Source organism: Lepisma saccharinum, chromosome 25, assembly GCF_977018435.1.
Source record: "Lepisma saccharinum chromosome 25, izLepSacc3.1, whole genome shotgun sequence".
Classification (NCBI taxonomy): domain Eukaryota; kingdom Metazoa; phylum Arthropoda; class Insecta; order Zygentoma; family Lepismatidae; genus Lepisma; species Lepisma saccharinum.
Genome location: NC_139253.1, coordinates 1,818,694 through 1,833,319, shown reverse-complemented (window position 1 = coordinate 1,833,319; position 14,626 = coordinate 1,818,694). Strand labels below are relative to the sequence as shown.

General features: G+C 37.5%; 1 protein-coding gene across 1 annotated transcript in view; it reads left to right on the top strand.

The window, feature by feature from the left end:
- The window catches only part of LOC145978987 (uncharacterized), a 370,418-nt gene that overhangs the window by 310,143 nt on the left and 45,649 nt on the right, over nt 1-14,626 (top strand). The window contains exons 34-35 of the mRNA XM_083112046.1: nt 2,393-2,410; nt 7,602-7,622. Of these exons, the coding sequence (XP_082968172.1) occupies nt 2,393-2,410; nt 7,602-7,622 (39 nt within the window). The remainder of the gene's footprint in view (nt 1-2,392; nt 2,411-7,601; nt 7,623-14,626) is intronic.

The following is a 14,626-nucleotide window of genomic DNA, read 5'->3' as shown; positions in this document are numbered from 1 at the left end:
TAACAGTTTAAAATCCACATACTATATCATACATAGGTTATTCAGTTACGTGTAGCGTAAAACTTCACATTATTTCTCATGAAAAATTGATGTTCTTGATACATTTGTACTTGATACAGAGTCTGAAGAAGACCTTGCTAGAAGGTTAGATCTCTATGAAAGAAAAATAAATATTCCTTCATACAATCCTCTTCCTAATGACATTTACAATCATAATCATGTCTTGTCTGTGAAATTAGTACAAAATAACTGATCTAATTGTTATTTTCCTAACTTCCACGCAAGGTTTGACTTACTTTTATAAAAGAAGAAAAGCAGGGATGAAGGGAGACTGGTGGGCGGAGTAAGAAAGGGAGTTAGAAAGAGAGAAAAAGCCAACCCTTGTTGCTGTCCCAAGTCCCTTTAGTAGTAAAGAGAGAGAGATAGAAGGAGAGATCGCTTTCACCCCTTCTCGGGTGGAAAGGTAGAGAGAAAGAAGAAAAAGAAGATACTCTTTTATCCATTTCGTCCTTCTTTCTTTCTTTCTATTAATAAAGGAGAGAGAGAGAGAGAGAGAGAGAGAGAGAGAGAGAGAGAGAGAGAGAGAGAGACAAAAGCAGGAAAAAAGGAAGGAAAGATAGAAACTGGGGTGCAAGCAGTGGCAGATGGAGAAAGAGGGTAAGGTGCAAGTTGTACGTCTTTCTCTCTCTGTCTCTCTCTCTCTATTGCGTCCCTCCCCCTCCTCTTCATCTTGCTCCCTCTCTTTCTCTCTCTCTCTCTCTCTTACACTTTCTTCTGCTCCACCCACTCGCTTTATCTACTTTTCATCCCGAGAGAGAGGTGGAGGGAGGGAGGGTAAAGGAGGAAAGACGAAAGTGGTCCTTCCCATTTAACCCATTTACCTCCCCCACTCATCTCCCTTCCGAACCCTGAACTTCCATCTCCTAAGGGGGGTTTGGGGGACGCGACAGATTTATTTCTTCCCCCGCTTGTCGGTACCTGGAGGCAACCCTGGGGAAAGCAAGAAGGAAGGAAGGAGAAAAACAAGAGAAGCAGTTGTTCTTCTCTCTCTCTCTCTCTCTCTCTCTCTCTCTCTCTATATATATATATATATATATATATATATATATATATATATCTCTTCCTCCTATCCTTTGGGGGGAGTGGAAAAGGGAAAAGAAGCCCCCTCTCTCTCTGACAAATCTCCATCTGCACCCCCCCCCCTTCCCGACTTATTTCCTGTTACTCCGCTACAGAGCATAGGGCCTCGACGAAGCATCGCTAACGGACTCTGTTTCCAGCCATCTTCCTTATCTCGTTCCAGGTCTTTCCTGCTTCCCATATTTCTTGTCTATTGTCCTTCTCCAACTCATTATTGGCCTTCCTCTTCTACGTTGTCCTTGTTGGTTCCAGCTCAATATTTGTCTTTCTATTGCCGGTGGATCTTTCCTCAATTTGTGGCCAATCCACCTCCACTTTCTTCTTTTGATCTGTATTGCCACTGGTTCCTCTTGTGTACGTTTCCATATCTTCATTTGAGATAATATCTGGCCAATATATTTCCAGAAGTTTCCTTAGGCATCTGTTTATGAATGTCTGTAGGTATTTAGTAATTTTCTTTGTTACTTTCCAAGTTTCACATCCATAAAGAAGAACTGATTTCACATTAGTTCTAAAAATTCGCACGTTAGTTCTTATCGAAATTTCTCTGGCTTTCCAAACTTTATATAGCTGAATAAATGCCACATTTGCTTACATAATTCTCGATCTAACATCATCTTCTGCTCCCCCTGTATTTGTCACCAAACTCCCCAGATATGCAAACTCTTTAACCTCTTCAATATTTTCCTCATTCAAGTGGAAGTTATCCATCTTTTTTATATTTGTTCTTAGTGATTTGGTCTTTTTATATTTATCTTTAAAACAACTCTTTTCCCTTTCTTATCCAAATCTCCTAATTTATTTTCCATATTAAAGTATGTGTGAGATAGCAGACAAATATAATCTGCAAAGTCCAAGTCTTCTAGCTGCTCTGTGAGACTCCAATTTATACCTCTCCTTTTCCTTCTGTTACCCTCTTCATTACTTTATCAATTACCATCAGAAATATTGTTGGTGATAAAATACATCCTTGTCTTACTCCTGAAATAACTGATATTGGATCCGTAAGTATTCCCTCATGCACAACTTGGCATGTAGAACCCTCATAGGAGTTTCTAATAAGATCAATTATATTCGTTGGCATGCCAGCGTATATGATTGATCTTATACCTCATATAAATACTTAACACTTACATTCATATAGATATTCAATAACAATTGTGAAAGTCATGCATTTGCATATTTATAAATATATATAGTTGTATTATATTGTGTCACGATTAATTATCTTTGTATATTTAATACTTTCTAGCACATAATCACCATCATGGTATGCATCATATTTTTATTGACTGCTCTTTATTATATTTTATTTTTATTTAAAAAATAAGATTATTTCAAACATTGAAGTTTCACTATATAAATATAATTCTTGTATATCTCAGTTTGCGAAAATATAGATATAAATAACAAACAACCTAATAGCTTTGCATGTAAGTTTTGAAATCTGTAGTTTTTAGAAACAAATTGAATTTATTAGATTTGCTGGGTATTTTCACACACATGTAAACTAAAACAAATCACAATACAAAATGGTGTATAAACTACAAGACACAAATATTAATAATTTAATTAAGACGCCAATATTTATTTTCTTGCCTGAACTTAAAGATCTCGCTGACAGTATACACTTGATAATAATATATATATAGAAAAAAATATTAGATTTGTCATTTGAATCTTGAACCCGAGAGTTAATATTATTTAACTTTGAATATGTTGTGTCCTAGAAGGTAAAAAGCAAACAAACCAAAACTACACAGATGTATATTATTCAGCACTAATCGTTCTAAAATACTGTAAAATTTAGATGATATGTAAATGCGTAAGAAATTAACTATCAAATTTTAATGTTTATGGTGCAACGAACATAAAAATACACTGATATAATTTTTAAGCTTTTGATTGATTGAATTAATTTGTATTACTTCCCTTTTCTACCACTCGCGGAGACGAGGATGAAATATGATGAAATTGATGAAGGGACACTCACAAGGAACACCCATGCCATTCGACTCGGGGTTCCTGGTGTCGTAGTGTGCTGTGATAGCCACTTCGCTACGGAGTTCGGCGAATTAAAAGCTAATAATAACCCTTTTTCGCATGAAGAAAATATTATTTAAATTTCCAAAATATCTTTCTGAATTGTTTTGCGTTATTCAGAGAAAGATACTAAAGCAATAAAGTTATAAGAGTCATTAATTACAAATTATTTATGTAAAGAAGATGTAATTATCGAATGTTTCAGGAGTGTGCTGGAGGTGTACAACCAGTGGCGAAGTGGGACTTTATGTGTAGTGTCTCCACGTAATTTACTTTAGTTATGCTATAGAAATATACCATAAGAAAACTAAATAATTCTAATTTTGTTCTAAATGTTTCATTTATTGTTTCCATATCTTAAGTTCTGAAATAACCTACTTCATTTATGAAACAAACATTAGTTTGAAGAATCTATTTATGATAATTTTCACCCGTCAGAAAATTTGTCATACCCGTCGCACTCAAGAACGTTTAGTATAAAAAAAGTATTCTCTAATATTTTAAAAAAATAAAATCATCTAAATGTCTAGTAAATTTGTTTTGTGAAAATAAAATAAAATTTTTCAGTAAACTCATATACTTAACAGAGTTTTCTGAAAGAATGAGGAAGGTCCTAAAGTCATGTCTCAGAAGTGTCACACCCGTCATAAGTACAAGAAATGTATTTTCTGTAGCTGAGAAATGAGACGCAGAAGGAATATTCTGAAATTAAATAACTTTCATCAAGGAAAATGAAATTACATGAATTGATAGAGCTGCATATATGAAGATGCTAAGAAAATAATTTTAAAAAATTAATGTAAATTTGTCTGAATGTCACACGCGTCACAATGGAATTGCCCATACATAATCAACATTTTCATGTAAACTGAATGAAAGGTGAAGCTAATGAAATATTATTAAGTGATGTTCCTCCCAAGTAATCTTTTCATTGTATTATGTATGGGAATCACAACATTCAGTAGCTTCAATTGATTGAATTGTTGTTTGAAGTCCACTTCCTTTACGAAGTCTAATCGGAACTGGACCTAGTTTAAAATAGTATCTGCACCACTGTGCATTGTGCCTCCTCCGGGTAAATTCACATCTGGAGTTATTTATTAAAACAATTCACAAGGCAGATGTGAATCATTAGCTTCTAGTATGAATTTAATCCTAATTACATGCAACTAAATGAATGACGAGTTAAAAATCAACATAATATATCATATATAGGCTATTTAGTTATGTTTGACGTAAATCTTCACATTATTTCTCAAACTTTTGCTGCAAATGGTAGATATCTATGAAAGAAAAATTAATATTCATTCATACAATCCTCTTCCTAATAACATTTACCACAATCATAATCATATCTTGTCTGTGGAAGTAGTACAAAATAACTGATCTAATTTTTTTGTTTTTTTAACTTCCTCGCAAGGGCTATAGTTTTTTCTTTCTTTCTTTATATATATATATATATATATATATCGTAACAGCGTATCTGTATATTTTATTATTCTAATAGTTATTAGTCCTTTTTTAATTTGCATCTTCATGGAAATTTATAAATGTTCACACAAGGTATGGCACAGCATTGGAATTTTGTTCTTTGTGTTAATAAGTCTAGATCAACACCCCTTTCCTCATTTCCCGTCTACGAAATTACACTTTATCCTTTACCTAAGTCTGTCTATTCATTACACCAATCAAAAGCTATCAACAGGAGAAGGATTTTCCCAGCGTATCTATTTGGGAATCAACATGCAGCAGTTTGGCCAGTCACCAGCGAGGAGAACGGGATTCGAACCCGAATCTGCACGTATTCCGACGGTTTAGCTTCCCAGGAAAACAGCATGCAACAGCCATGTGAGCCAGCCAGCCAGCCAGTATTTTAGTACATGGAACAAACACTTTCCACCCTTTCCATAAGAAGAAACTCCCACACCGGACAAAATTCTTCAGTCCCTTTTCCCATCAATGCTCCCACAAAAGAAGAACAGAAGAGATGCAGAAAAGAAGAACAGAAGACATGAAGAGGGAGCAGGGACGAGAGCAGAATATCAGGGAGAAGAATGCACACCGTAGTTTTGTCCCCACAAACTACACACAATAGGCTTCGGTTCCGGAAGTGCATTGATTTCCACAAATATTACGCTACTTCCATCAAAAGTGCAGCTTGCATAATGCAAGTCGTCATTATGTGTAAACTTTCCCCCAAAATCTGCCAGTCTTTGTAGATTTTACCCAATGAAGAAACAGAAATTCATCAAGGACGTATCCTAGTGTGTCCACTTCTCACCTCTGTACACTTGCATTACAAAATGTGCATGACCCCTCCCACAAAGTCATGCAGCAGTGTTTACAAAAGTGTATTTTATGTGACACTTAACGAGTCACATTCAGCTCTACAACTTCATGTAAAGCAGTTTTACACCCACAAAGAAGAACCTTCCAGTGTGTGCAACCTTTTACCATCATGCACAGGAGTGTACTTAATGAGTTTCAACGCATCATGTTTCATTCATCATTAAGTGCACCGAACTATGTTAATCAACAGTGCATTTAACACGGCATATATCTCCATGCACCCATAATAACACAAAGTCATGTGGTGCAAAAGCTTACATGCCCTTGTCGATCGTTTTCTTACCAGTTTTTGAAGAAAACATCGCCGTAAAATGTATCAATTTGCAAAGGGAAATCCCACAGTGAATCAACAGCAATTTTCACTCACAAGAGTACGTGTGTGTTTCCTGGATACAATTAAGTCTTACTTACTTCGTACTTCCAGTTAGTGCCTCAGCGATCCTAGGAACCTTTGTGATCAACGAACTATAGGGACACAACACTTTCTGCGAATACGTGTGTTTTATAAAACTACTGTGTGAGCTCCAGTGTGGATTGCACTCATAACATTGTTTCAATGTTATGAAATACAGTTCCTTCACAACACGTAATTGTGTAAACAGGCCGCTAGCCTCCGGCGCGCCATCCCCAAACACATGCGCCATAGAAATTCTTGGGGACAGTCACGTGACTAGTGGCCATCTTTGTGCATCTAGCCACGCCCTCGAACTATGTCCATATTTGTGTTATCAAGTGATAGCTACGGCGCCCATTACAGCATAGATGTTGGGCTCCACCCTCCAGTGATTATGACACCGACAGACTGATTACGTGTGTAAAACATTGCTTATGCTAACCAAAACATTTTTTTCTCTCTCCTGAAAACATGTGTGTTTGTTTTGCTTACATTGTTTTTACGGCCAGTTACATAAACAGTTAAGACTTAACACATTACTTATGGCCTGTTACCGCATCTGCACTTGATGTGTTCATACAATTTTAATTCTGTTAATTTTTGGGTTTTGGCAGGGAAAATATGGTTTATTTTGTTTTATTTCCTTCTCTACGTTTTAATAATAAAAAAACTCCAACTTCTAAGGATAGATCAACATGGATATTTTGATTGATTGATTGATTGATTGATTTAGTTTATTTTACTTCGCGTTTTGTCTCTCTTGGCTAATTTGCGAAGATGGGGATGAGTGATGAAATGATGAAATTGATGAAGGGACATTCACAAACAACCAAGCCCGACCGGGATTCGAACCCTGGACCCTTGGCGTCGCAGCGCGATGTGCTAACCACTCGGCCACAGGGTCGGGCTTGGATATTTTGAATATAAATTTCAATTTGGGAAATTTATTCCCAAGGGAGGTATCGTAACAGGTTCCCCTGATTAGAGAAAAGTAGGAAGCCAAAAGCAATAACCTCCTTCGTCGGCCGTTACTCTCTCAAGCATTCAAAGAATGCTAAGTCAGTATCAAATCTATCTTCCTGGTTGATTGAAAGTAAGTTGCTGATCAACTAGTATTGGGGAGCAATAACCAGGTGGTGGAAGAAAGGATAAGTTAGAGTGTAACGGGCGACGTGGGGTCTCTTGCTTTGGAACGAGGAACGAGAAAGATCGGGGAGTTTGAGCGAGCCTGCATAGCGCAACTCTAAGAGTCTTCTCCGAGGAACTCTTCATCATCGAATAGACAGGTAATATCCTTCTCTAACTATGTTGATCTAAACTAGGAGATATAAACCCAAATTCTTAGTGTTGTGCCATTCCAAGTGTGAAAAGTAACCTCTCGCCCATTACCATCACGTTATCTGCCAAGGGCGAGTGCTCACCAGTGAGGATGAATGAATGACGAAGCTACATCACCCAAGCATAATGGTTAGGATTCTTGGTAAGATCCCAACGAGCAACAGTTCGTTACGATATATATATATATATATATACCTGATATAAATGTTTAACACTTACATTGATATAGATTTTCAATAACAATTGTGAAAGTCACGTATGTGCATATTTATAAATATACATAGTTGTATTATATTGTGTCACGATTAATTATTTTTGTATATTTAATACTTTGTAGGACATCATCACCATCATCGAGGTATGCGTCACATTTTTATTGACTGCTCTTTATTATATTTTATTTTTATTTAAAATATTAGATTATTTCTAACATTGAAGTTTCCCTATATAAATATAATTCTTGTATATCTTAGTTTCCGAAAATATAGATATAAATAACAAATAACCAAATAGTTTTGCATGTAAGTTTCGAAATCTGTAGTTTTTAGAAACAAATTGAATTTATTAGATTTTCTGGGTATTTTGACACACATGTAAACTAAAACAAATCACAATACAAAATGGGGTTTAAACTGAAAGACACAAATATTAATAATTTAATTAAGACGGCAATATTTATTTCCTATCCTGAACTTAAAATTCTCGCTGACAGTATACACTAGATAATAATATATATATTGTTGTACGTATTTCCTCTTTTTACCAGGGATCTGAGGTCACAGGGATGTTTCAATAACACATTTAGGTAGAGCTTAAATATATTTGTGAGTTGAACCTGCTACTACTAAGAGAAATGAGATATGGATGATTGAATTTAGGTTATTCACGCTTGTTCATACCTGGTAGACGAATAATGTTTCTTGTCCAAATGCTTCTCGCTGACCGAATTGTGACTGATGCTAAGGTTCGATACTGCGACCCTTGGCTCACTCTTCCGAGCAATCCCGCACGAATGGCTGCAGGCTTATGCAGCCGTAAACTTCGTACACACTCGTTGTAGTTTGTTCGTTGTAAAGTGTATGAGTAAAATGAGAGAAATGAGAGCGAGCTCTGGGGCGAGATTGCTTTAATAATATTTTGCCTCGAAAGGTTATTACATATTTCGAACACGCTGGATCATGTTAGATCAACGTATTTACCTCTCAGTCAAAGCTCTGAGGAAAACAACGATGCGTGCACATTCTTGAGATTACTCGGCGGTCGGACAATTGCAGTGAATGAACAAGCATAAAATAATCTCTTCACGAGGTTTTCTCGTACTTTGGATCACCATATCTCTACATTCCCCTTGTTAAGTCAATCGATCCATTCTGTCAATGGTCGATCAACCATGTCAGATAAGGTTAGATTTAAAATTATCATTTATTAAAATTCCAAAAATGTAGCACACCAAAACACCAAAATACACCAAAGATATTCATTTCACCAAGCACCGTGGAACAAAACACGTAGCAAAAAAATAAACTGTAGGGTAAAACCTCTCGTGTACTCAGATATGTTGAGCACTAACGAGCAAAGTCCTGAGGCATATGAATTAATCGTGTAGCATTGAAGTATCAATTAGTTTTGAATAAAACACGAAGTCACAAGAACTGCCGGAAAACGCAGGCCATAACATTTCAAAAAGAACTTTGCACAACACACGTGGGTTTGTTGATTGTTTACACATGCCAAAGCACACACTGAAAGCCAAGCATCGAACGACGGTCACTATAGCAACGTGACAGACTGTTTGTCGCCATAGGCAGGGCTCACACTATAGCAGACGAAGTAATGCTATATCATAACAAAGAATCGTACCAGCGTACCTGACACGGGTCGTGAAAATGTAAATGCACTAAAATATGACAGCACCCGTGGGCACAAACCTGGTGATACACACGAAAGTTTCATAAACGAAACACGTGAGCGCGACGTCATGTAGCAAGGCAAAAGAACTGAGCACACTTGCGGCCAAAGAAAGTAACTGAGCGCAACACGTAACGCAGCCGATGTCAACAAACACACTGGGTGGGAGGGGCCCTGCAAAGGAAGTTCTGCGTGACGTCATAGGAACGTGCGATGTCGTTGTGCGCTGAAGTGGAAGATGCCACCTTGCCTGGGGTGCGGCCTGAGTTCTTCGTTGTAAAACGTTGCGACGGTCCGTCGTGTCCAGGGAGATGAGAAAGTCAGCAGATCGATTTAGACGGAAGAGGGTGCTTTAGCGATGGATTTCCACGAAAATTGTCATCCATTCACTTCAAAAGATCCAAAATTTCTCGCAAACACTACCAGCAGATCGAAGTGGTAAATTGATCCATCGGCGATCACGACGATGATGATGAAACAAGTGAAAAAGGAAAAATAGGAGAAAGTGAAAAGGGGAGCGGAGCAGAACAATAATAAATGGTGGCGAGTAATAAACTCAACAGAAAAATTACTTTCAAAGAAACTGGAGAAGAACTTCGAGGGGGGGGGGCAGTACCTGATTGAAGTGACGGCGAAGGGGCGGAGTTTTTAAAAGGACCTGTTTATGAATAACATGTTTACGGGGGGGGAACTTCGCAGGGGGCAACGTGGAGGGGCGGGCGCAACCGGGGGAGCTGGGGGAGGGGGAGGGGCGGTACCTTAAGTCTATGTCCTCTCGGAAAAGTTGTGGTACATCGGGTACGAAGAATTGGTTGTTGTTTTGTACCAGATGAGAAAGGGGGAAGAGGAAGAGGGGGAGGTTGTTACGTTCCTAGTAACTTTCCTCACCCTTTACTCCTATAGCCGGGAGCATTGAGGCTCTAAGGGTCTACACTGAAACCTATCTTCAGGGTAGGTGCAGAACAAATCCAACCAACGTCGTGAAGTTTTAATGAAATGTTTATTTACTGCTTGAATACTTACAGCCAGTGGTTAGGTAATTCATAACTGGAACTTGGAGATCAATTGTTAATAGATAATTTCAAACTTACTGGAAAGGTCAAACTAGGGTGGCCCAAACCTAGGTTTTACAGAAGAGCGGCATACACCCATTCACTTCTTCCTAGACTTGGAGTTATCACCCGAGATTGCCAATTTAGGTTTTACAGAAGAGCGGCTTGCACCTATTCACTTCTTCCTAAATTGGAACTTATATCCCATTCGGCTAACCTAGGTTTTACAGAAGAGCCGCATACACCTATTCACTTCTTCCTTGATTAGACCGTTCCTATTTGGCCAGTCTAGGTTTTACAGAAGAGCGGCTTGCTCCTATTCACTTCTTCCTAGACTGACACCAGAACAGACCTCCTTACGGACCAAACTCCTTCGTATTTATACCCAAAGTTCCAGCCTCGAACACCTGTCTTTAGGTAATTTCTTATTACAATACTCTAAGTTACAACAGAAAGATATTTGAAAAATACATAGTTTGGCAATTAATAATTTACAAAGAAAGTTTACATATTCATTTGAGTTAACAATTATTTCTTGAACGTTGATAAAATCTTACATTTTGGAAATATACAAATTTAAATTTTTCCGCCATTATTTAATTACAATTAGGTTAGTTCATCAAACATTGATAATCTTTGATTGGCAAATCTATATTTACATCATAATAAATGCCCGTTGTCTTAAGCGAGCTGTCTTCATTAGATAGTTACAGAAAAGTGAATACATTAGTTCAACAACGCCTTGATTGGCGCGTTCATATTTGCGTCACAACATGTAGTATCACGGACATTAACAATGACTTGAGGTAACACTATATCAATTTTTCTTTTAACACGTAATTGCAAAGTTACAAAATAAGTAAGGTCGTAACAAGGTGGTGGAATAGCTGTTGTCTCCGGGCATGTGAAATCGATTGTAAAGCAATTGGGGAACTTATAGAAGGTTTATTTAGTCGTTTTGGTGATGTTGTAACACGTGATTTGGGGGAACAACAGGAAGATGTAATTAATAGAATCAATGGAATAAAAATGCCGATAAGAGCTATCACGATGGTCGCGATAACGGCATAATGAGTGGGAGACATCTTGTGGTGGGAGTCTGAAATGAAAAAGAAAGGGGAGGTGCAGTGATAATAGAACGAACTATGTGATTACGAGACATTTCCGTCTGTAATATGTGTAAGTGTCGTATAGGACAATGCAAGATTTGTACATGTAATGTGTGCAAAGGATTAAGCGACTTTGATTCGCTCCTAACAAAAAAAAATCGAAAAATTATAACTAATAGATTTATGAAAAGTTCATGGAAAGATATTTAATTTCATGGGATATGTGCCATGATTAGTTGAACTATAAAATCAAAGGAGAGAGTGGGAACATTTGCCTGTATTTAATTTATGTTTGATAACATATTTAGTGCATTGCAGCTTACAAAAGAAGCAGTTCGCGTTACACTTGAGCGTAAGTAAAAAAAAATTACTATGGTCAAAAGCCAAAAAGTTCAGCAAGTTCTACGCAGTTCATTTGTTCTTTAAGTCGTTCATCTTGATCTTTCTTTCGTTCTTTCTTTTTTTTCTTCATATGAGCGTATATATACCAGCAAATGGGGAAAAAATGTTTGCTAGTCAGGAACATAAACGCGCTAAGTACTTATGAGTCAAATCAGCTAAGTGATACGTTCAGACTATTACTATGCATATAATCGCAAATTATATACCAGGGGGAATTAATTATTAGGCAAGTGATTTACTATTATTGTTCCGGTTATTAGGAGGGCGTTTTGTAATCCCGGGCTTTTTAAAATAAAAATTGTGTTCGTTCTGATGCAGAAGTGCATTGCGTTCACGGGAAGTGAAGCATGAGAAAAAATGCTGGAGTCTGGGATGTTAGCATGTGCAATGTACTTAGCGAGAAGGCTAAAGGGAGAGAACGGGAGTGGAATGTATCAATAAATATTAGTGCATTTGTGAGCGGGTTTTCATGGCACTAGTCGTAGCGGGCTTTCAACCTTGAAACTGTGATTATATCAGTTTTCTCCTTGTTCCTGCCATCAATGAAAGTAACTTCATAGGCATTTTCGTTAACTTTTCGAAGAATAGTTCCTTTGTACTTATAGGAGGACGCAAAGGCTTTAGAAACTCCGGGAGTTGGAGTGGAATCTAGGATCCACACATGTTGGCCTGGTGAGTACTGAATTTGTCTAGAAGTGCGATCTGTGTGATGTTTCTGTTGTTCGAAACGCTTGTGTAGATTGTCATGAGCGGTCTTACGTATGAATGTTACGAGTTCAAGTCTTTGTGCATTTGTCTGGGAGATGTTATCAGGGGTCGGTAGGATTGCGTCTGCTCGGATCCTTGTGTTATAGCCAAACAACGTAAAATATGGACTCTGACGTAATCCAAAATGGAGTGTAATATTGTGGCTATACGTGGCGGTAGCTAAGTAGTCACACCATGTGACCTTTTTCTGCAATACAAGAACTCTCATGGCTTTCTTGAAATAGCTGAATGAGCTCTCAACTAGTCCGTTCGTGAAATGTGCACACGTGTCTATAAATTTTAGCTGTACGCCGGTAATATTGGCTAACTCCCGTAAAAGTAAGCTTAAATTGGGTGTTGAGCGATCTAAATAAATAGTTTCCGGGAGACCATGGACTAGAAAAAATTTCTCAACTAGAGCTGTTGCTATGTTTCGTGCATCATGATTAGCCAAAAGAGCTGTGATGACGTATCTAGTACAACTATCGACTATTGATAGAAAATATTTGTATTTGTGTGTCTTAGAAGAAACTAAGGGTCCACAGACGTCAAGATGAATTTGTTGGAAAGGAAAGGGGCAGGGGAGAATGTCTGGAGGGTATGGGGGGTAGAACCTTGTGTTTTCTTTGTGATCTGGCAAGGGATGCAATGTCGAACCTTATCATAAACAAATTTCTTCATGTCAGGGAAAAAGTAGCGCATGAGCATTACATTATATGATTTTTGCGCGCCTTGATCACTTCCATTCATTTTATGTGCATGAATAAGGTCGAACACTTGATTTCTTAATGAGTGGGGAACGCAAAGCCTATCTTAACATCCTGTCTTATTTTTCGTTGTTCTGTACAAAATGTCATTTTTGAGTACATAAGAATAGGAGAGTTTTCTAGCCTAGGATTGCTAGCTTGATCTTTGTTTTCTAAAATATCAATAATGTCTCTTAAATAAGGGTCTTTACGTTGTTCTGTGCTAATATCAAAATCTTCTGATTGTGTATGAAATACTTGATGAAAGAACAAATCGTCATCATCATCTTCGTCCTTATTGTCATGATTAGTCTTTTCAAGCGGTAAGCTTGCACGAGAAAGTACATCCGCAAGTTCATTTTTACTGGCGCTGATATGCCTGATTTCGAAGTCAAAATTTTGAAAATAAAGTGCTCTTCTTCCGAAAATGGAACTAGGGTGTTTGGTTGAACGAAGATAGGATAATCCTTTGTTGTCGGTGGGAACCATAAATCTTTGATTCATAAGAAAAAAACTTGAAAGTTTCAGAACATAATAAGCACCTGCAATTTTAAGGGGAAATGTGTCAGTTTTTTCTCTGTTGGTGTTAAGGATCTCGAGCAGTAAGCGCAGGGATGTACAGTTGGGACCTGAGAAGACTGCGAGGCTGAGGAATGCGAAACTGACCTGCCTGTTGTCGCCGTGTGCAGCCAGCTCGTCTTCCTTTCAGGGTGGCTGCGGCATAAATAAAAAAAAGGCATGGTACGAAAACACATTGCAAATGAATGGAACATATTTCATAGTAACAAGTGAAAGCAATACTAATAATGGAATAAAACTTCACAAATCAAAGCAATCTGCTTCCAACGTGACTAAGAAAGTTAGGGTGTGTGCGTGCTTTTTGTGTATTTCCTAGCGTCTTGTTAATGCTTCTTTCCTGGACATGGATCAATTAATTTTAACTTACATGTATGCAGGGTAGTACATTTTCTCCCTCGTTTGTATTTACATTTTGGTATGTAGCATCGCTTTTCTGCAACTTTCGGATTATGGAACATGAAGTTGTAATGTCTCGGCCCCATTGATTTATCCACCAACTACGCCCTAACACCCCACACAATTTTTATAAAAGGACAAATTTATAGTCATTTTGGCTCTAAGTATACCTTTTCACACACATAAACACAAACTTACACCCCTCAAATAAAAAAAAATATCTGAATAAACCTTTGCTCAACCCCCGAGCATGCTTTCCCGCTTTTCGTTGCATGTTAATTCTATTGATTGTTAACCTTCAGCGACCCAGTTTACTAGATATAGTCTGCTCTATACATATACATTTACTTATACACACACGCCAGAACATTCATTCGATTTTTAAAGCAAATTTATTTTCGAAAACACGGAAGAAGTGTGAAT